Consider the following 21,127-nt stretch of genomic DNA (forward strand, 5'->3'; position numbering starts at 1 on the left):
GGGAATGGGCAGTCTCGACCAAACGCTTCCTAGTGGCTACCCACATACCGGGCAAATCCAATGTCATAGCCGACAGGTTGAGCAGAACCATCCTCTCTCCTCACGAATGGTCTCTGAATATGACAATTACAAAAAAAAGGCAGATTTTCAGCGAATGGGGAGTTCCGTGTTGCGACCTCTTCGCGACTCCTCTGAATGCGAAGTGCAAAGAATTTTTCTCCCTAACCCCGGCTCCGGAATAGAGCCCTATGGACGCATTAGTCCATCCTTGGCCCACCGGACTGCTTTATGCCTTCCCTCCAGTTCCTCTCCTCCCCAGAGTGATTCAAAAGGCATCTCTCTTAGGCAGCAAGATGATCTTAATTGCTCCGTACTGGCCTCGTCAAGTGTGGTTTCCCTATCTTCGGAAACATGCTCTGGAAGGTCCATGGTTCCTGGACCAGGTCCCAGACCTACTGATTCATCAGTCGGGACTACTACACCAGTCCCTACACACATTAAAATTGACGGCCTGGCTCCTCCTCTTCCGACCATAGTCAGGAGACATGCACTGGATCCAGATGTGGTGCACATATTGTCTTCAGCCCACAAGTCGGCTACGAAGAAACTGTATTCTAACAAATGGAAAAGGTTTGCTATCTGGGCTCAACTCTGGGGCCTGGACCCCATTTCTACTCCCGTGGCAGAAGTACTCAAATTCCTGACCTCTCTTTTCAATCAAGGCTCTTCTGTTTCTACCATCAAAGTACAATTGGCAGCGATTTCTAATTTTCATGAATCCATAGACCCACCTTTAATGAGGAACAGGTTGTGTAAGACCTTCTTGAAAGGTGCTGCTTTATTAAGACCTCCGATTTCTCATCCTGCACCTCCATGGGATCTCGATATAGTATTACGTGCCCTGACTTCTTTCCCTTTGAACCGGCAGCTACCTGTGATCTAAAGTTTCTATCATGGAAGACAGCCTTTCTAGTGGCAATTACTTCAGCCAGGAGGGTTTCAGAACTTCAAGCTTTGTCAGTGAAACCCCCGTACTTGGTTTTTCATACAGACAGGGTATCCCTCAGACCAAATCCTTCTTTTGTTCCTAAAGTCTGTTCTACTTTATGCTTGCAACAGTCGTTAGAGCTCCCAGTTTTCTTCCCAAAATACTCCAATAAAGCGGAGTTTATTTTCCACACACTAGATGTCCACAGGCAGTTACGTTTTTATTTGGACAGGACCAAACAATCAAGGAAGACAGATCAGTTGTTTGTGTCCTTTGCAGAAAACAAATTGGGCAACACGGTCACAAAGGTCACTATTGCCAAATGGATCAGGGACTGTATTACTCAAGCTTATATTTATTCTAACAAAGAGCTTTCCACCTCTGTCAAGGCTCATTCTACAAGGGCTATGGCTACTTGGTAGCATTTCATTCTAAGCTTGCTATTGGTGACATTTGTGCTGCGGCTACATGGTCTTCCCCGCACACCTTCATTTCTCACTACAAATTAGATGTGGCATCTAGAGGACGAGCTTCATTTGGTTCCACAGTGCTCAGGAGTGTTTTCCAATGAGCCACCCGGGATTTAGGTGCTAGGGACGCTGTCCCATCAGTCAGAATGTAGGCGAGATAGGATCACATAACATCTTTTAGTTATGTACTTACCATAACTTCAGATGTTTGGGATCCATCTCCTACATTCTAATAACCCACCCTCCTTCCCCTTCCTTGGAGATCAGAGGATATCAGAAGGTCCGAATCCTGTTGTTTCATCTTGAAACATCTAACAATGTTATATAAACAAGCTGTGCATGTGTGCATGAATGCGGACAAACAAGATCTGGGGGATTAGTGGTGGTGCATCCTGGGATAAAGATAGCTCAGCCAATTAGAGGCCTCGCTCTATAGCATAAGCGTGCCGAGTCGGAGCCGAGGGATCGGCTCCGAACCCATCAGTCAGAATGTAGGCGAGATGGATCCCAAACATCTGAAGTTATGGTAAGTACATAACTAAAAGATATAGACATTAGGCAAGAGGGGGCTGAAAGTTATTGTAGAAAACTGGCAAAGGAACCAATGTATTGGGAGCAAATAACTAGAAAGGGAAAGATGATAGAATGGGCAGACACCAAGAATTTATTTGGACTGCAGGTTAGAGATTGCCTTCCCTATCAAGGATCGATTTCGGAGTATAGGCAAAGAGAAAGCAATAAGGGGGTCCTAAATGAAAGACCAGTACTGGTAGAGTTTTTAGTAGAGTTTAAAATAGAAGCTGGCTATTAAAAAAGGAATAATTAGTAGAGCATATAAAATACTGCATGATAACTATAAGAATGAATCCGAGATTAGAGCAGATTGGGAACAGAGATTGGATAAGTAATTCACAAAGAAACAATGGGAACATGTATGTATGTCTCCTAAATATGCAACAAAATCTAGAAGATTTAGGATTTTTCTTGGAAATGTTAACATAGATAATTTTATACCTTGAGTAGACTCCGGATAATTTTTCCTCAGGTAGTCAGCAAATGTTGGAGGTGTGACTAGGAAGAAAAATGTAATTGGGAATATATTTCTGGGAGTGTGGTGAGTTGGCGGACTTTGATTACCTGTGGGATGCACTGCCAGGGATGCCAGGTGGGCAGATTAGTGTGACGAGGGAGATGATTTTTCTGAGCTAAGATCAGAATTGGAATTGCCTAGACATGGTAAGGCCTTGCTGTGTCTAATTATGGTGGTTGCCAAAAAATGCAATTACTTGAAAATGGAAATCGGAATGTAAAACGACTATACTAGAAGTATTGAATATCCTAATCAAGATAAAACAAATAAAACTGAGATCTTTAGAAAAGGGTAGGAGAAAACTACATATGAAAAAAATGGGACTTGTGGGTGCAATACATTCAGTGGAGGAATGAGGTTTAAAAAGAAGGTAAGACTTAAATGAGCTTTGTAATGTTTGACCAAAAATGATTGGATAGATTATAAGTGATGTATAATGTTTGCAACTGGGAGTATGTCCGTATGGTTTGTGATGTAAAATGCTTGCAACTAGGATTGTGTCCATGTGGTTGGTTTTCATTTATTTAAATGTATGATTGCCTATGTCATAAGTGATGCTGTAATGAAGATGTTTCTTGTTTAAAAAGAAAAAAGGGCAGCAGTTGAATATTTTTTGTAATGTTGCATAGGTTGTATGATATATGGCAATATATGTGAAGTATGTTTGCAAAAGTGAACTTGTTAATATAGTTTGACTACTTTTATATAGATGTAAAGTTGCCTACGTCAGAAATGATAATTCAATAAAGGTGTTTAAAGGTTTAAAAAAAATCAGGCAGACTCTCCCAGAATCTTGATGATGTCACCATTTTGGCACAGACACCATTGGTTGTCCATTTTCTCTCTTACTTCACCAGGGGCAGTTACCACAAGATACCTCACTGGGTAGATATTCCCACACAGGACAAGGGATCTCTTGTCCACCCCCACCAGCCTACTCTTCAACTGAGTCTTCAACTGTGAGTGATAGGGTTTTGATCCCTTTCAGGGACCTCGTTTCTGAGGACATGCTTTAAGTTCTGCAGGAGGACAGAAAACCCACTACCAGAAAATACTATCAAATGTTAAAGGTTTTGTGTCTGGTGCCTCTCTCGCCATCTGGATCCTCTTTCTATGGAGGTTCCTCTGGTTCTCTCTTATTGGTATGGTCTGCTCCATGCTGGGTTAGCATATTCGTCAGTTAAAGCTCACCTATCTAGTATCTCTGCTTGTCTGCCCGTGACTTTTCCTTTGTCCTCTAGGTTTGAGGTCAAACAATTCCTTAAAGGCATCCTTCATATCATCTGGGTCCATACATCACCTTTATGCCTTACATCGTGCACTGGGAGCATATGTGTGACGTATGGTACCTATAAGAGCTGAAGACTTTGGCATACTGGCCAGATGTTGGGCAACCCTTGGCAGGAGATCCCTTGGATGAAGAATACTGCAACATTGAAGTGTGGGACATCTACTTTTATAGTAAGATTTTACACAACTGTATTTTCTCTGTTTATTTTATTTCTACTTTGTTTCTAAATTTCACTTTCAAGTTGTCTTACTCCTTAACTATAACTTCTGGAGTACTTTGTCTTCCCTAATAACTCACAAATAATTTCCACTATTTATTCCTTAAATTCCTGACTTTTTAACAGGTAGGTGGGGAAGTGCCAGTGTCTCATCTTTATTCACTACCCTGCATTTTTATCTTGGTAATTATTGGTACTTGATCTGAAGTAGTTATTTGGTATGTGTCAAAAGTTCTCAATTAAATGCTCATGTTCCTTTGAAATGTAATTTCTGTCTGGTCTAATCCAGTTATTGTACTTTAGGGAAAGTATGTAAATTCTGTCAGAGTTCCTACTGAATTCATGTCTTCCATACCAAATATTTTTATAAATTTCTTAAGAAATCTACTCTGTTTTGTTATATTTCCCATCTAGGCTCCCAGAAACCCCTTCATTATTGCAAATCAAAGTCTAGTCTTCACCTGTAAGTCATATTCCCTAATGATTTTTTTTTATAGGTTCATAGGATGATACTAGGCTATTGGCCTGGAGGCCCTTATAAGCCTAGCCAAGAATTTTGCCCATGTTCTCCCAAAGTCAGCACCTGTTTCCCCTGTCCAGCAGGGACACAGATGGGATCCCAGGGGTATATTTTCTGTTTCCCATCCGATCGTCCAGGTTCCTTTTAAAGAGGTCTAGAGATATACTCTGCTTGACATGGAGAGGGAGTCTATTCTACAGACGAGGGAGTCTTTGAGACACAAATCTATCCCACCAACAAGTTCTGTTAATGTCACAGACCAGGTTAAGGTCTTGCGTGCAGGTTGCGCAAGTGGAGATTGTCTTACGGATATGCAGCAACTCCATCAGAGCTGGGTCTCTTGAAATGGCCTTGTATGCCTAGACAGGTCACCTCTGAGCAGTCTGTATGAGTCTGAGTAGAGGGACAGGGCTTTTAGCTTATCTGTATAGGATAGGTGTTTGAGACCCTGTATTTTCCTGGTCCGGAACCTCTGTGGTCTCTCCAGCTGCTGCATGTGCCTGGCAAGGTACATGTCGAAGGGGGCATTGTACTCTAATGAGTCTGATAAGGGAGGAGTACAGGGATGTTATGACCTCCTTTTTCCTGGATGAAATACCCTTATTTATGAGGTGGGCCATGTGGAAAGCCTTCCATACAGTGGAGACAACAATGGTGGTCAAAAGTCAGGTTGCTGTCAACCTGGGTGGCCAAGTCCCTCACAACTGATTGCATGCTTAGTACATTGTTATTAATGTGATAATTAGTGGGGATAACATTTTCCCCAAAGGGGATATTGATGCATTTCTTGGCATTCAGTTTGAGGCCATGCTTCTGGCACCAGCCATTAGTTTGGGTAAGGCCTTTCTTTCACTCAAACTTTTTATTAAGCTCCATAATAGCAGTTGTAGGTGGAATCTAATACATGACAGCATAATTCTCTAATCCCTTGCCTGTAGCCCCTTGGATCAGCTGCTGAGCCTTTTCATAGCATTAAAAAAAACTTGCTCATAGCAAATGTAGTGAAACTGATGATAGCCCTTTCTAGCACTTGCTGCAAGAGTATCTGTTGCTGTGTTAGGTACTGTCATACCAATCAGTGTACAAGAAAATATTTTAGAATACATTTGTTTTTTTTGTTTTTTTTTAATAGCTTTATTGAATTATCACTTGTGACATAGGCAAATTTACATTTATGATATTGTAGAATACATTCTGAGTCAGTTTCAGGTAATACATTTCTCAAGCAGTCTGGAAGATCAAGCTGAAGGGGTGAGGGAACCGAGTGGCTTGAAGCCATCTGTCATTTCTAGGGAGAGAAAAGTATGACACTACTGCCTTTGGAAAATAAAGCTGCCTTTCAGAAATAAATTTCACTAGCAACTGTCCTTAAAGCACATATGTTTGGGAGTACATGCCTGGACTAACACATTGCACATCTTGAGTTGTGGATGAAGGTTAAATGTGTAGTATATAGGTAATTCATCCCTACAGTATGCTGATAGGTAGGATTCTGATACATTGCTCTTGAAGATTAAAAAGCATATGGGTGGTGGGTGACAATGCCTAGGCAGAAGTTGATTGTAGGTGCTTCTTACCCCTCATTCTGTCAATCATCAGGCCTTCCCTTATAAGACTTGAGGCCATACATCTGTAAGCAATGGGAGAGGTGTTTGGAGGGGTTGTCATTCAATCAAACTTCTGGAAATTTTCCTGGTATCCTAGCAAGGAGAGCATTTGTAGTAATCCTTAACCCCATTTATTGGTTGGAATGGATCATCTGCATAACTGCAAGAATTTACAATGCCCTCCCCCTCTAAGTGCCCATCCCTAAGTAGAGGGAACGGCTAACCTGCATCACCACAAGGACTCGTATTGCCCTCCCCTACAGGTGAATGTTCCCATGCACTTACTAATTAGGGATACTGGCAGGTAGTGGTTTGGTGAACCTTAAACCATCCTGTGATTACCCACTGCAGCACTGTCCCTCCTCCAAAGGATTGTGACTATGGATCGTGCTCTGCACCACCATCCTTCCCTGCGCGCATTTTCAAACACTAAAGCCATTAACTGAATTCAGGTCACCTGGGTCATAGGAAGGACTGTGTCCCTCTCACTGGTGCTGACTAAAATGTATGTTCCTCTAACACAAACCAAAATAACTGCATACGTATGTACATAAATAAGAGTCTGGGCTTGACTATAAGGTATCTTGCTTGAATAAAAAGTGGTTCCTCATTTTACCTCTGGAGTTAGTCACAGAGCTGAAAATCATTAGGGACAAAAGTCTCTCTGAGATTGACCCATTGATTCAGTGGGACTACGCAGGAAACAAATTTCAGTAATATATGCAGTTTGTTTAACTCAAGAAAAACAGATTATATTGAGACAAAGTTCTCTCATGAAAATGGGGCACAGTCTTAGTGGGGTGTCAACTTTCAAACAAATTTCAACCATGTAATTTTTCCCCAATTTGGTCAGATGATGCATATAACTTAGATGATGCTCTGACATTAGAATCTGTGAAATACCTGGCTGGTAATGTGAAGCGTATCAATTTGATTCTGAGGATGATATATAGATGTGTGAAGAAGGCCTAACACATTTCAGCTTCATGCAAACCCTGCCTGGTCATTTGCTGTTCTTTATTATTCATACCCCAAAAGAAGTTTAGTGGTTTTCTTTGTTATGGTCTGCTGAATGCAAATTTGTCTATTTTGATTCAGTCTGCATACCTCTTACGTGGTATTATACAGGCATATCACTATGGATTTTATCACCAAATTTAGCCTTGTTCCTCTTAGTTTTACTGAATTTCTTTATAAAATGAATTATGCATAAAAGTATGCATATTAAATATCTGAAGTATGCATATACATATTCCTGTTCACTAACTACATGAGATCTAATATTCAAAGACCATATTTTCAAAAAAAAAATCCTTTTTTTATGACCTGCTATAATTTATAATAGCCACTGTTATGGTTTTTATTGCTCAGAGTTTGAGGCATGTCAGTTTGTATTGTAGGTTTTAGTAGTTCATAGGTTCATACTAGGCTATCTGCCCTAGGACATTTATAAGCCTAGCCAGAGTGTGTGTGGCTTTCACCACCCCTTAGGATGAGAATACTATACCCATTAGTTTGCTGTGCCTCTGTCCAGCAGTGATACAGAGATGATTCCCGGGGTAAACCTACGATCTCCCATCCACTCGTCAAGATTTCTCTTGAACAGAGTCAGTGAGGGGCTCTGCCTCACATGGACTGGGATTCTGTTCCATAGTGTAGGGAGTCTCTGGGTGATGAATCTGTCCCTCCAGCACGTCCTATTTATATCCGTGTTGAGGTTTAAGTCTCTTGCTCTCGTGGCTCTGGTGGATTTCGATTTTTGAGGTGGAGCATGTCCATTAATTCGGGTTGGACATGGCCTTGTATGTCAGGCACAGATCACCTCTGAGCAGGCGGTATGCGACTGAATAGAGCTGGAGTTTCTTCAGTCGGGCATCGTATGACATATGTTTGAGTCCCTTTATCCTTTTGGTGAGGAACTTTTGGGGTCTTTCCAACTGCTGCAGGTGTCGGGTAAGGTACATTCGAATGGGCGTTGTACTTAATCATTGGTCTGATAAGTGAAGAGTACAGGGTACAATGACCTCTCCTGATCTGGATGTGAATCCCTTCATGATCAGGTGGGCAATGTAGAAGGTCTTCCTAACCACTTTGGCAATGTGAGTGTCAAAGAGAGGTTACTGTCAACTTGGGTCCCCAGGTCCCCGATAACTTCTTCCATGTTTAATGGATTACCACCTATGTGGTAATTAGGGGTTACCTTGTTTTTCCCAAAGGGTATGACTATACATTTTTTGGCATTTAGCTTAAGGCCATGGCTCTGGCACCAGTTATCCATTTCTATGAGACCTTTCTAGAGGATGTCTGTGTCTGATGGAGTGTCAATTATGGTGCCCAGTTTGCAGTCATCTGCAAATTTTGTCAGCCACAATCCCCCTATGTTTGCCTGCACTTCAGAAAAATAAATGCCGAACAAGAGGGGGCCCAGGACTGAGCCCTGTGGGACACCGCTCGTGACCTGCTTAGAGTTTGACATGGCACCAGCAACTCTAACCCTGTGTGTTCTGTCCTTGAGCCAGTTTGCAACCCATCTTGTGACATATGGGTTTACATCTAAGCTGGTGAGCTTTTCTATGATGCCCGAGTGGGGTATTGTGTTGAACGCTTTTGTTAGGTCAAGGTAGGCTGTGTGAACTGCCTTACCCTCATCAATGTTTCTTTAGCAATGTGTTTAACAAGTTTTACACAACTGTATTTGATGTATACCTGCCTCTTGGTAGACGGTGAAGGAAGTTTAGTTTCTTTATGGGTGACACAGATACTGCCAGAATTAAAGTAGATCAAGGGCATTTGCAAGGCCACTTACCTTCAGTTTTATCTGTACTACTGTCTCTAAAAATGCAAACTCCGCAAATTCAACATTTTATTTCTTGCAGGCAGTTTTTTCTACTGTCACATCAGCACTTGCTGAAAGAGGCTGAACATTTTTGGTTTTCCAGCATTTTCTGTGATGAAGACACAGCTGTTTTCATTGTAGATGTCCATGTTCTGCAATTTATATAGCTGTATGCTGTTTAAACTTTAAAAGCAGTGTCCTGACTAATATTTACAGTATATTTTTAAACTGTTTCTGGGTTGAAATGTTGGTAGTTGTAGTTAGCATTTTTACAGTTCTGTCTGTGTTTAGAGTTGTTGTCTACCTAAAAAGAAACCGAGTTGTGATTATATATGTAGGTAAATAAAGAATTTAGTCAGGGCTGACTGCAAGTTTTTTTTTTTTTTTTTTTGGGGCCAACCCACAGAACAAAGACTGAAAATGTGAACAGGAGAAAGTATGCAAAGTCTGAAATGCAATACCTTGAAGTGTTCCACTTAATAAGAGGTATGGAGATCTTGGAGTTGTGGCAGACACAGCCCCCCTCATCATTTGGTGGAGAGGATGAATTCCCCCCCCCCACAAAAAAAAATGCTTTAATGGCATTACAAAAAGTTTTGTGGTGTCACTGTAATTCTTTGCCTTTCACACTTTATTTATAGAAATCTTTAATTCTAGAACTCGCACTTTTGTTAAGTAGCTACTGCAAGAAGTTCTTCATATTGATCATTGCTGCAGTAGCCTTGGCTGTATTGGGGGGGGGGGATATAGCCTGCCAAGTGTATAACAGCCATCCAGCTTCCAAACTTTCAGGGCACCTTCCACACACCCAAGCTGTCAAATAGCTCGAGCTGAGCTGACTAAAAGACAGTTTGGGTCGTGAAGCCCTTCAGAGCTTTCCTGCCAACAGAGAGAGGCAGAGTGAGCCCTGAAAGGACAACACTAGGAAAAACAAAATATAAATTTCCATACCCCGGCATAAAAAAAATACACCCAAAAAAGCAGGGAAGATGGAGGGTGGGAGCGGCTACGTGGCAGGATATAACCCATATACCTAAGGAACGGTGATCATTCAGACATTTACTGTTATGGTAAGTTCAACTTGTGCAACTGTACTATGTCTTTTGCAGAGTCGGATCATGATCAAATGGGGCCCTTGGCTGTGTTATGGGCTGTTTTCCCTTCCCACACTAATACTAATATCTCATTACTTGGCTGTCTTTTCTGTGTTGCCATAAAACACTGTCAGTGCATGTTCTATTTCTTTTTCTTTTTTTTTTTTTTGTTTACTTCTACAACGATTACAGACATTTGGACTAAATTTAGAGCTATTTAAAATTTTACAGTAGACACACTGGCAGCCACTTGGTACACAAAAACAAAACAGTCTCACAGTGAAAACACTTGACGTAAACAACAGTAAACAACTCTTACCTTGAAACTCACATTTATTGGAAATGTGTCAGGCAATCTTTTAAACTAAAAAATGTGCTGGGACTTGTAGTCAAATACCATCTATAGGAAGAGTACAAGAACTCAAAAGAATTTTGCAACACTTGGGACAGCCCAGTGGATGCAAGTGTCCCTTTTCAAGGGCAGACTAGGAGTACTGGTCGGAGTTGCTCAGTAGCAAAATGACGACAGAGGGAATAAAGCTGTGCACTACAAACGCACCTCCTAGCCTTTCTCATATGCATCAAGTACCAGACTGTCTTGTAGCCCAACACAGTGCATTTCACATCCATGTGCGCCTGCAAAAAAAAACAAGGTTCATTTAAAAAAGTATTCACAGTTTAAATATTAACATTAAACTCATAGACTTTATGTTGCTCAGTTTATTCACAGCGAAATAATGAAACCAAGCATTTGGACACTAAACCATCAGTTATAACCACTTGCATGACTGCACACCACCTATATCTGCTTGAGTATAAGTGAATGGATACATTCAAAAATAATGGGGCAGAAACCCATTGCAACCCCCCCCCCCCTGCCCTCTCCACATCTTAGCTCAGTTCAGAAACAGAAGCCCAAACATCAGGAACAGATTTTAAATGTTTCTCTTGTATGCTTAGAAAGTTGCTCTAATAAAAAGCTTTGCATTAGTAAGGATGTTTTGAAGGATATAAAGTCTGAAACTCATGCCTGCTATTATTTAATGACAGCAGTTCCCAACAGTTTGCCAGAAAGCCATGTTTTTTTTTTTTTTTTTTTATTATATACAAGGAATAGACACAAATACCTCTCACCTTTTTTGCTCAAGAGTTCTGGACAAAACAACATTTTAAGTAACATTTTGTTTTATTTTTGCACTAACCAGATAAACCCACTTTGCAAAGTGTCCATTTTCAGAGATGACCCATGAGCACTGTGTGAGTGAAGCAGTTTGTTAAATGCTTAGACCCCAAAGTGCTAAACTCTAATGAGTGTCATTCTTGACTGTTGTCAGAAAATTAAGATGCAAAGTTAGTGTAGGAGATTAAGGCTGTAAGCTCTTAATGACCTGCTTAATGTAGTTGAAGATACAGGGTTTGATTCTTTCTAGTTTCATTGCCTACTGTGCAACTTTGAGCAAGTCACTTAACCAGATAGTGAACATCCAATTACTAGTGTTACTAATAGTCATCTCAGGTGATTTGCCTTACTTGAATTTTCTCTGTGTCTGAAAATTTATCCCAATCCATCTAATTCTTGGTCTCTGTAAACAGTCCATCCAGTTCTTTGTGCCTGTAAATCCATCTGGGCTTTCTGTTGTACATATGCAGTGAATACAGAAAATCCCCTTTGGAGATTGAAACACATCCCGCATATATGTGTGCATATACACGTGCCACATACACACACACGCTGTTCTGTATATATGTGTGTGTGTGTGTGTGTGTGTGTGTGTGTGTGTGTGTGTGTGTGTATATATATATATATATATATATATATATATATATATATATATAATCACTGATTCTCCAACCATTTTGCGTGATAAATCTCCTGTGCATTGAAACACTGCCCTCTGCTGCAAAACAATAAAGTCTTCCACTCTCTCTGGAATTCAGGGTTGATCTCCTCAACTCAAACATCTGAGCTGATGTCTTCCTCCTGCTCTTGGATGAAAATCTGTGCCAGAGGCATATGTCTTGACTTCTTCAGGATTGAGGCTGGCCATAGACAGCTGCCTAAGTTGGTTTGTGCTGTGTCTACTTCTGGTCTTTTATGAGTAAGAAGCACTTGCAGGCACAAATGTAATTGTTTTAGTTTAAGAATTATGCACACAGCTGAACATTCTGAACATGTTCTAGGTATGGATTATTTTAAAAAAGGATTTGTATTAATATGCCTTTCCTGTCATAATTTAATCATTATTTCATTGGAGTTGTTAAAAAGTGGGGATTGTTTTGAGGGAAAAAGAAAAATTAAGAGACTTAGTCAAGGATGCTTGAAAGGTATTACAGGTGGCTTCCAAGTGAGTATGACCCAAGAGTGTCAAATGCCTTATTACATCCAGGAGCGGCCTTAGGTCAGCTGGTGCCCTAGGCAAAAGGGCTCCATGGCACCCCCCACCACACAACCCAGTGCCCCCATCCTGGTCTGCTTACACCAAACAAATACTGGAAAAGCACCCCTGCTAGAGTGGTGCCCTAGATGGCCGCCTAGTTGGCCTGTGGCTAAGGCCAGCTATGATTACATCTGGGCTAATTACTTTCAGTATTATGTTTCAATGCCAAAATTCAGAAGCATTGCAGTAAGTCGAATGCCTAGTCCATAGTGTATTAATAGTTGCATCTGTTGTGGACAAGAAAAAGTTAACTACTTTGTGCCTGATTCTGTATGGTCTTAACTGTAGGTAACAGGTGTGAGTTGTACTTTGTGAAATCTGGTCCACTCTGCGTTAGTAATCAGTATGATGGTATTTGTTTTGGACTTGGATAATGTGTGCAACTTGCAGTTCTTTTAGTTTTAAGGATTGCAGTTCAGAGCAGCTTGTTGCATCAGAATGTCATTTATTTTCAAAAATTGGTTGCATTAGTGTTAACTGTTTACCTCTTGTGGTTGCTGTACTAATTTAATTTTTGTTTTGTTACAGTGCAAGTTTTAACTGCTTTCTATGAAAATAGATTGAAAGACCACCACCTACTTGTGCCTTCTGTTTTGCAGGGTCTAAAAGCACTGGTAAGCACACATCTTGCTGATTAAAAACTTTATACTTTTCAACATTATTTTCTTTGCAAATCCCATTCAGAAGAACAAATCTTCCTTCCATTTTTTAATTAGAGTTGGTAAGTTATATCTGTAGTTTGTTTTAAGATATGTCCTGTTCCTTTCTCTGAAGTCAGCCCTCCCTTTGAAGTTTATTTGATGCCATTATGTCATGGTTAGCATTTTCTAACTTCTCTTTTCCTCCAACATCTCCAAGTGGGAAAACCCAGCATTCTTCTCTCTAAAACATCTTGCCAAGCTAGTAGCTATAGATAGTGCTGGTTCTTGCATTTGTCATTAGTATTGTATCTTTACGTAATAGCAGAGACTGACTGAGAGTCCTATAGATGTGATCTTTTCCCAGTTTTAATAAGAATGTTGAAACTGCAACACATAGGAGATTGATCCAAAACATAAACTGAGTAGGTGTGATGCAAGAAGTTGTTTGAAGGACATGGTAGCAAAGGGAGTCATGTCCAGAGACAGAGAGAGGGAGCTATGTGGAGTGCCCTATGTATTTTACTACTGATTGTCACATTTGTGATACATATAGCAATGGGGACAGAATGGTGGCCATGATGGTGCAGCGGTTAGCATTGCCGCCTCACAGCAAGAGGTTCTCCGGTTCGATTCTCAGCTGGGGTGCCTTCTGTGCGGAGTCTGCATGTCCTCCCTGTGGTCGCGTGAGTTTCCTCCGGCTGGTCCGGTTTCCTCCCACATCCTAAAGGCATGCAGTAGGTGGATTGGACACTCTAAATTGGCCCTAGGTGTGAGTGTGTGCCTTCTGTGGAAGGTTGGGTGCCAGGCTGGCAACTCGACACCGTAAAACTCCACTGCCAATCATGAGCAGACAGATGATCCACTGTGGCGACCCCTAACCGGAAAAAGCCGGAAAAAGAAGATCGCAATGGGGACAGAAAACTGTCTGAATTTATTTGCATGGAGCTTCGCAGTGGTGTCACCTCACAGCAAGAGGTTCTTTGGTTTGATTCTCGGCTGGGGTGTCTTGTGTGCAGAGCCTGCATGTCCTCCTCTGTTCGCATGGGTTTCCCCTATTTGCTGTGGTTTCTTTTCATATTCCAAAGACATGCATCTGGAGTGTCTCCCCAACTTCCAATGAAGTTGAGCTCTGTCCCAGTCAGACTTTTGTAGTAAGCAAATGTTAAGTAAATAAGAGGAGTAATGGTAACAGTGAGGAAAGCTGAACAAGCCATGCAGTTGTGTGGATAAATGGCAACTGAGATATAATATAGGAATGACTCTTGAAGAAAAGTGAGAGGGGGCAGAAGTAAAACTTCAAAATGATGAGATGTGTAAATCGGTGGCTAAGCTCCAGTAATACAGAGTTCATTCTGCCACTGCACAAAACACTGGTTTGATCCCCTCTTTGGATACCCAATTCAGTTTTGAAGACAGTTCACTGGAAAAGGATACAGAGAAGGACCACTACAGTGGTCACTGTGGGGGATAGTGTAGCGTATGAGGAAAGGCTAGAGATGTTTGGTATGTAGACATTGGAAGTAAGAAACACGACTGAAGACACTGTCTGGACTGGGACAAGTGATGACACTGACAGAATGATGGAAATGAAAATGCGGCGTCATGTATGACAACTGAAATGAGAATATTTCAGATGCAGGAAATTAATACTTCATTGAAAGAGTGGTGGGGAACTAGAACATTTTCCCAAAGGATATTAGAACAGAAACAGTACAGCATATCAAAAAGGCACATAAGTGGAAGGGACACATGGAAAAAAGGGAAAGATGAACAGCTACACAGCGCTAGCTGCAGTAATGGGACAGATTCATTAGCCCTTGTGTTAAGTATGCATGTACATCTGTAAGGCATTAGCATGCAGTTTTCCCTCCAACAAACAGAATATGCACTCCTCCTGCTTTTCATGCATTTTCTAAATTGCCTCCTAACCTTGCAAAATAAAATTGTAAGATTCGGTCTTTCTTCCCATCCCTGTGCACAACGGTGCTGCCACCTCATCAGTAGATTTTGGTTGTCTCCATCTGACCAAGTAGGCTAATCTCTATCTCCTGATTTTCATTCTCATCTGTAAGCTGTTGCAGACTACTGTCCCACTCTTTGCAGTTTTTTTAACATTCAGGAAGTTTAATTTATTTCTGTGTCTGGCAGTCAGAAAATATTCTTTTACTTAATTGCAGCTCCTCTGGTCAGTTGGCCTTCTCTAATTTGCCCCTCATTCTTTCTGTGTACTTTTTTCCCTTGTTCCCGTCAGCTTTTAATCCTCCCCAGCTGGATTCAAGCCATCTGTTTCTCAATGCTGGGGACCCGTGCATCATAGATGTCAGAGCTGTCTGGAGGAGTCATCATTCATTCAGCCAAGAGGCATGTTGCTGTCCTTTCTGGAATTCCAGGTATAAGGACATTGGAATACCCTAACTCTGCCACCTGGGTGAGAGATATGAGATACCTACACATCTCAACAGGGTCCCATAGTGCCCTCCCCTTGCAAGTGCATGCTTATCTGCTGTTAACTGGTAAGGGATACCACCAGATGATGGTTTGATGAGCTGAAAGACTGCCCTTAGGATGCCTGAACAACACTGCTAACCCTCCAGAGGACTGTAACACTATGTGTCTTGCTCCGCGTAATTCTCACCAGGATGAAGCATGATCATCCTCCACTTCCAGCTTGATCAGGTAGCTGCATTAATTGAACTCTAGTCATGTGGGTCATATCAGGACTTTAATTCTGTGTACCACTAGAGCTGTCTCTTTGGTCTGTTTGTCCTCGCATTCTGCGCTTGTACTTTGTATGTAGGCCTGAAATATGAATGTTTAGTAGTATCTTTATTTTTATGACAGTGAAATGAGTCATGTATGACAAATGTTCAGTATGGGGTTAATGCAGGGGCGGCTCGTGGCATCGGGCTGCCGGACTGCAGCCCCCTCAAAATAAAAAATAGAAAGAAAAATAAAGAAAAATAAAAAAAAAATTTTTTTTGAAAATTCGCGGACTTCGCGCATGCGCAGTAGTCCCGACTACTGTCGGTCTATGCGCATGCTCAAGGCAGTCCGGCAGTCCCCATAGGGGGACACAAGGAGACGTCTGTGCACTTTTAAAGTGCACAGACTCGCCAGGATTATGGGTCGCGTCCGGACTGCAAGAGCAGCAGCAGGACTCGGGAAGGAGCATTAGGATCGCGTCGGACTTTCCTTGGGATCTCGCGGGTCTTGCAGTATTGCGCGGGAAGGATGTACGTTAGCTGGATATATTCAGGTAAGTGTATGGTGCTTTAATTTACAATGTTTATTTGTGTGTGTATGGTGCCTTTTACCTTTATTTGTGTATGGTGCTTATGCTTTACTGGAGTGAGTTTGTGTATGCTTTACTGGAGTGAGTTTGTGTATGGTGCTTATGCTGTACTGGAGAGTGAGTGTGTGTGTGTGTGTGTGTCTTTGTGTGTTTGTGTGTGTGTGTGTGTGTGTGTGTGTGTGTGTGTGTGTGTGTGTGTGTGTGTGTGTGTGTGTGTGTGTGTGTGAGAAAATGCCCCAGGTGCTTATGGTGGTGTGGTAGGGAATACCTCAGGCTTGAACCCTGTACCCTGTATGCAGGTGTTAAAGACTTGAGTTCCCTACCCACCACCATTTGTAAAAAAAATTTCAGATTTTTGCCTCATATTCGATCTGATCTGTTCCTCATAATATCTGTGGTTTGTAAATGTTGCAATGCTTGATATTTGATGGTGTAGTAGTAGCATTGTTGCCTCACAGCTGCAGGTTCTTGGGTTTGATTCTTGGCTGGGGTTCCTTCTTTGTGGGGTCTGTATCTTCTCCCTGTGTTTGTGTGGGTTTGCTTTTGTGTCCTCCCATGTTACAAAGACATGTCTGCATTATTTCTTCCTGGGCCTCTGCTGAAAATTGTTTATTTGTTCCAAGTCAGACTGTCCTGATTAAAAAATGTTAAAATTGACAGGCATTTGAATTTCAGACTTAAGGGTTTCTGAATGTTTAATTCCTTGCATATTTGATGGTGCAGTGGTAGTATTGTTGCCTCACAGCTATAGGTTTTCTGGTTTGATTCTTGGTTGGGGTGGCTTCTGTGTGGAGTCTGCATCTCCTCCATGTGTTTGTGTGGATTTGCTCTGGTGCCCTGCCATTTTACAAAGACGTGTCTGCAGTTTTAATCCCTGCTGAAAATTGGTTTTGTTCTGTCCGCAGTAAAATTGACAGGCATTTGAATTTCAGACTTCAGGTTTCTGAATGTTTAATTCCTTGCATAATTGATGGTGCGGTGGTAGTATTGTTGCCTCACAGCTATAGGTTTTCTGGTTTGATTCTTGGTTGGGGTGGCTTCTGTGTGGAGTGTGCATCTCCTGCCTGTGTTTGTGTGGATTTGCTCTGGTGCCCTGCCATTTTACAAAGATGTGTCTGCAGTTTTAATCCCTCGTCTCTGCTGAAAATTGTTTTTGTTCTGTCCGCAGTAAAATTGACCGGCATTTGAATTTCCAACTTCATGTTCTTCAGAATACATAGTAGCACAACCTTTTTTTTTAGCAATTTTCAAAGTTTATAAGATGAATATTTTAAATTTGTCCCTATTTTTGGGACTGTATTCCCCCATTATTGGCTTCGTCCAGGTTTTTGTGCTAAGGTTGACAGCTATGGCAAGAACTGAATTCACTGAATATGTTTGAGGGCTGTATTCCCTCATTACTGGGTTTGTCCAGGTGTTTTGTACTAAGAGGTTGACAGCTATGGTGAGAACTGAATTCACTAAATGATAGCCATTTAAGTTTCAGTCTTCCTCTCTTTTACAAAGCAGCTGATGTGGCGTAGTGGTATGTTACTCTGACTGTTTTTGCTCAGGGACCTTGGCAGTAAAATATATGGTGGCAACACAACATTTTATTCTAGCAACTTTCCAAGATTATACAAGCAATGTTTAATGTGTCTCTGTTTTTGGGCTTTTGACCCCCCCCCCCAATACATTTTGGCTTTTTCCAGTTTTCTTGAGCTGCGAAGTTGAGATGCAGTTGAGTATTGAGTAGATTTTACAAGGAACTGAGAGCTGCAGGGGAATAGAAGTTTAGTGCTTTGCCAAGTTAATACTATAGCACAACTGGCTGTGTACTTGCTTTTGATGCAGAAGGTTGTGGGTTCTACTCCCACAAGGGGTAGATGCTGCCATACTGAGAATGTTCTCCTTGGTGAAGATACTAACTATGAGTTCGTTATCAGTTTGCCATCCATTTCCTCTTGCAATATTATTACTAGCTTTTCATTTTTTTAATGTAATATAGGCAATTTATTCCTGAGGGGCAACAGACACTTTATTTTTCGATGAAACCATGAAATATAAAGGTGATTGCTAGCAGCAACCGCTTCATTAGTTACAGATTTCTTTAATGTGGAATTATTTAGATGACTGACTTCAGAGATTGTGCATATTTACTGATAATGGACTGTGGAATTGTGCATATTTACTGATAAAGGTGGACTGTAGAATTGTGCATATTTACTGATAATGGTGGACTGTGGAATTGTGCATATTTACTAATAATGGTGGACTGTAGAATTGTGTATATTTACTAATAATGGTGGACTGTGGAAGTCTGAGTAGACTTTTTATGATAAATGTTCTCAACTGGGCAGTTTTGCCATTATGGGTGCATATGGTTTGTTTCATTGCTTACTGGAAAAAATGTTCAAAACAAATTTAAAACACCCTGTAACAAGTGTACTGTATTGTACAAGGAATATAATTTTAGTACAATGAGGAAGGTGTATCAAAGAGCACATGTATGTTTCATATGCAAGGAGCCTATGATTCGAAAACAGCCCAAAATTAATCTTTATCTGCCACTGGCAAAATGTATTTTCTTTGAATGTGGGTTTCAATGCTGTTTCAATGAATGTGAGTTTCAAGGGCAGAGAAGTTTTAATGCTAAGTTTTCATTGTGAGACTGCATTGCTTTGTTTAACAGATGACTTGGTGTTTGTGCTGTAAAATACAAAATAAAACTTTCAAATGAAGTCCAACTCATCATAGAAGTAAAGCAGTATGCACATTAGTGTTTATGGTAAATGGAGTGAAATAGCCAAGTATAATGGTTCATTGGAATGGATGCAGAGGCTCCATTCAACCATTATTTTGTCAGGGGGGGAAGGGCAGCAAACTCAGACAGGCCCAGCTGAACTATACCTCCCAACTGTCCAGATTTTCAAAGAATGAATAGATTTTTGCTTCTTATTTTTGGTTTGTTGTTCATAAAATTTGTAGTTTTAATTCCTAAATGATTTGCCAGAAGTCACTCTAAGTTTCAGACTTCATAACCTTCAGAAAAATGCATGTTAAAGTAAGAGCTGTTCTATCAACTGTTTCAATTTATACAAGAGCAATTTTTAGTACTGTTTATATGTGCCCCCAATATATTTGGCCTTGTTCAGATTTACTGCATTAACAGGTTGAGAGGTACATGCAAATAAATTGCTTTATAGAATTAGGCATAGCCAACCTCTCAACTGTCCCCAATTTTTGGCTCAAAATGTTGCTCTTCCCCCTTATAATCCCTCCATAAAATAGCAATTTTGGAAGAAAACATGGAGGGTTTACAATTAAGAAATAACTGTAATAATCAAAGTTATAGATTACTTGAAATGCATGTAGATTCTTTTATATTTTGTCAGCTGCTCAAGGTAGCAGTACTAATATTAAAGTGTCCCTTCTTTGACAGGTAGCAGCTGTATTGTGTGTCTATTTTATATTTTTGCATCACATTTTGTCCATTTTTCATAAAATTGTGTTTTTGGCAAATTAGTGACATCACTAAAGACTGAAGTTAGAAAATGACAGACATTTGAGTTTCAGATTTTATACCCTTCAGAAAATTCATACTAATGCAAGACCTATTCTATTATCTTTCTAAGTTTATTAGAGCAATATTTAAAAATTGTCCTTATTGTTGGGCCTTTGTCCCACTTCTGTGTATGGCTTTGTCCAGATTTCTTGCTCTTGAGGTTGAGAGGTATGACAAATGTGTCAGGGCCATCACAGTCAGCCAGAGAGATTTCAAATTGTGACATGCTTGTTGCACCCCACTCCCCATGTAGTGACTCTGGATGTGTCCAAGCAAGGCAAGGAGTAGTTGTATCTACCTTGGATGGGGAGGACACACTGCATAAGTACTACAGTGGCTTTTCATCTGTCCTTGATTTTGCAGAATGGTCTGGTTTCTGTCATATTTTTGTACTGTTGATTTATGCTTATTACTCAAAGTGCCTGTTGCTCTGTGTTTTAAGTAGCAATGCTTTAATGACCATAAGGTAAGCTTGTCTGAGATCGTAAGATGCAAGTAAGCTTTAATAAGCATACTGTTAAAGAATTGCCAACATTGAAAGCCTTTCTGTTGTTGCCATGCAGAGAATACTTGACTAGATAATGTATAAGCCTTGGGTATTAAAGGACAGGATTCCATTATTTTAAAAAGCTCATTACACTTGTTGGAGACTTCCAGTCATCTCTACAGACTTTACCCGTAAACTAAACAGAATGCCAATCATGTGTGGTCCATAACCTGTACAGTAATCCTTTAAGCAATGTATCTTGAGCTTGTTTCTTGTTTGCTTTTCATTTTTACTTTTATCATGTTTTCCCCATGAAACAAGTTGTCAGGCAGCAGGTCTTTTTGGATAAGAAACATTTTTACAAGTGGGGGCATCACATAGATTTCTACTTTCAGCATGTTACTTGGTACTTTAATAAAGCTGAATATATTATAATTAGGACTGCAGTGCAAGGAGAAGTGGTTTGAGTTGAGTGCTTCTGGTTTTTCTTATACTTGATTTTGACTGGCATTCCAGTAATGTATTTAAAAAGTAATTTATTTTTTCATGCCTCACAACCTTTTGTTTCCATCTAGATATTAAGTAAGCTGTCATGCAGCCAATGCATTGAAA

General features: G+C 40.6%; 1 protein-coding gene across 1 annotated transcript in view; it reads left to right on the forward strand.

Moving 5' to 3' along the window:
- Positions 1-21,127, forward strand: part of MMS19 (MMS19 homolog, cytosolic iron-sulfur assembly component) — a 2,295,919-nt gene that overhangs the window by 38,068 nt on the left and 2,236,724 nt on the right. Inside the window, exon 2 of the mRNA XM_044055580.1 lies at positions 13,080-13,165. Within this exon, the coding sequence (XP_043911515.1) occupies positions 13,080-13,165 (86 nt within the window). The remainder of the gene's footprint in view (positions 1-13,079; positions 13,166-21,127) is intronic.

The sequence above is a fragment of the Protopterus annectens genome, chromosome 14.part0 (assembly GCF_019279795.1).
Source record: "Protopterus annectens isolate FY-2018-M chromosome 14.part0, PAN1.0, whole genome shotgun sequence".
Lineage (NCBI taxonomy): Eukaryota > Metazoa > Chordata > Ceratodontiformes > Protopteridae > Protopterus > Protopterus annectens.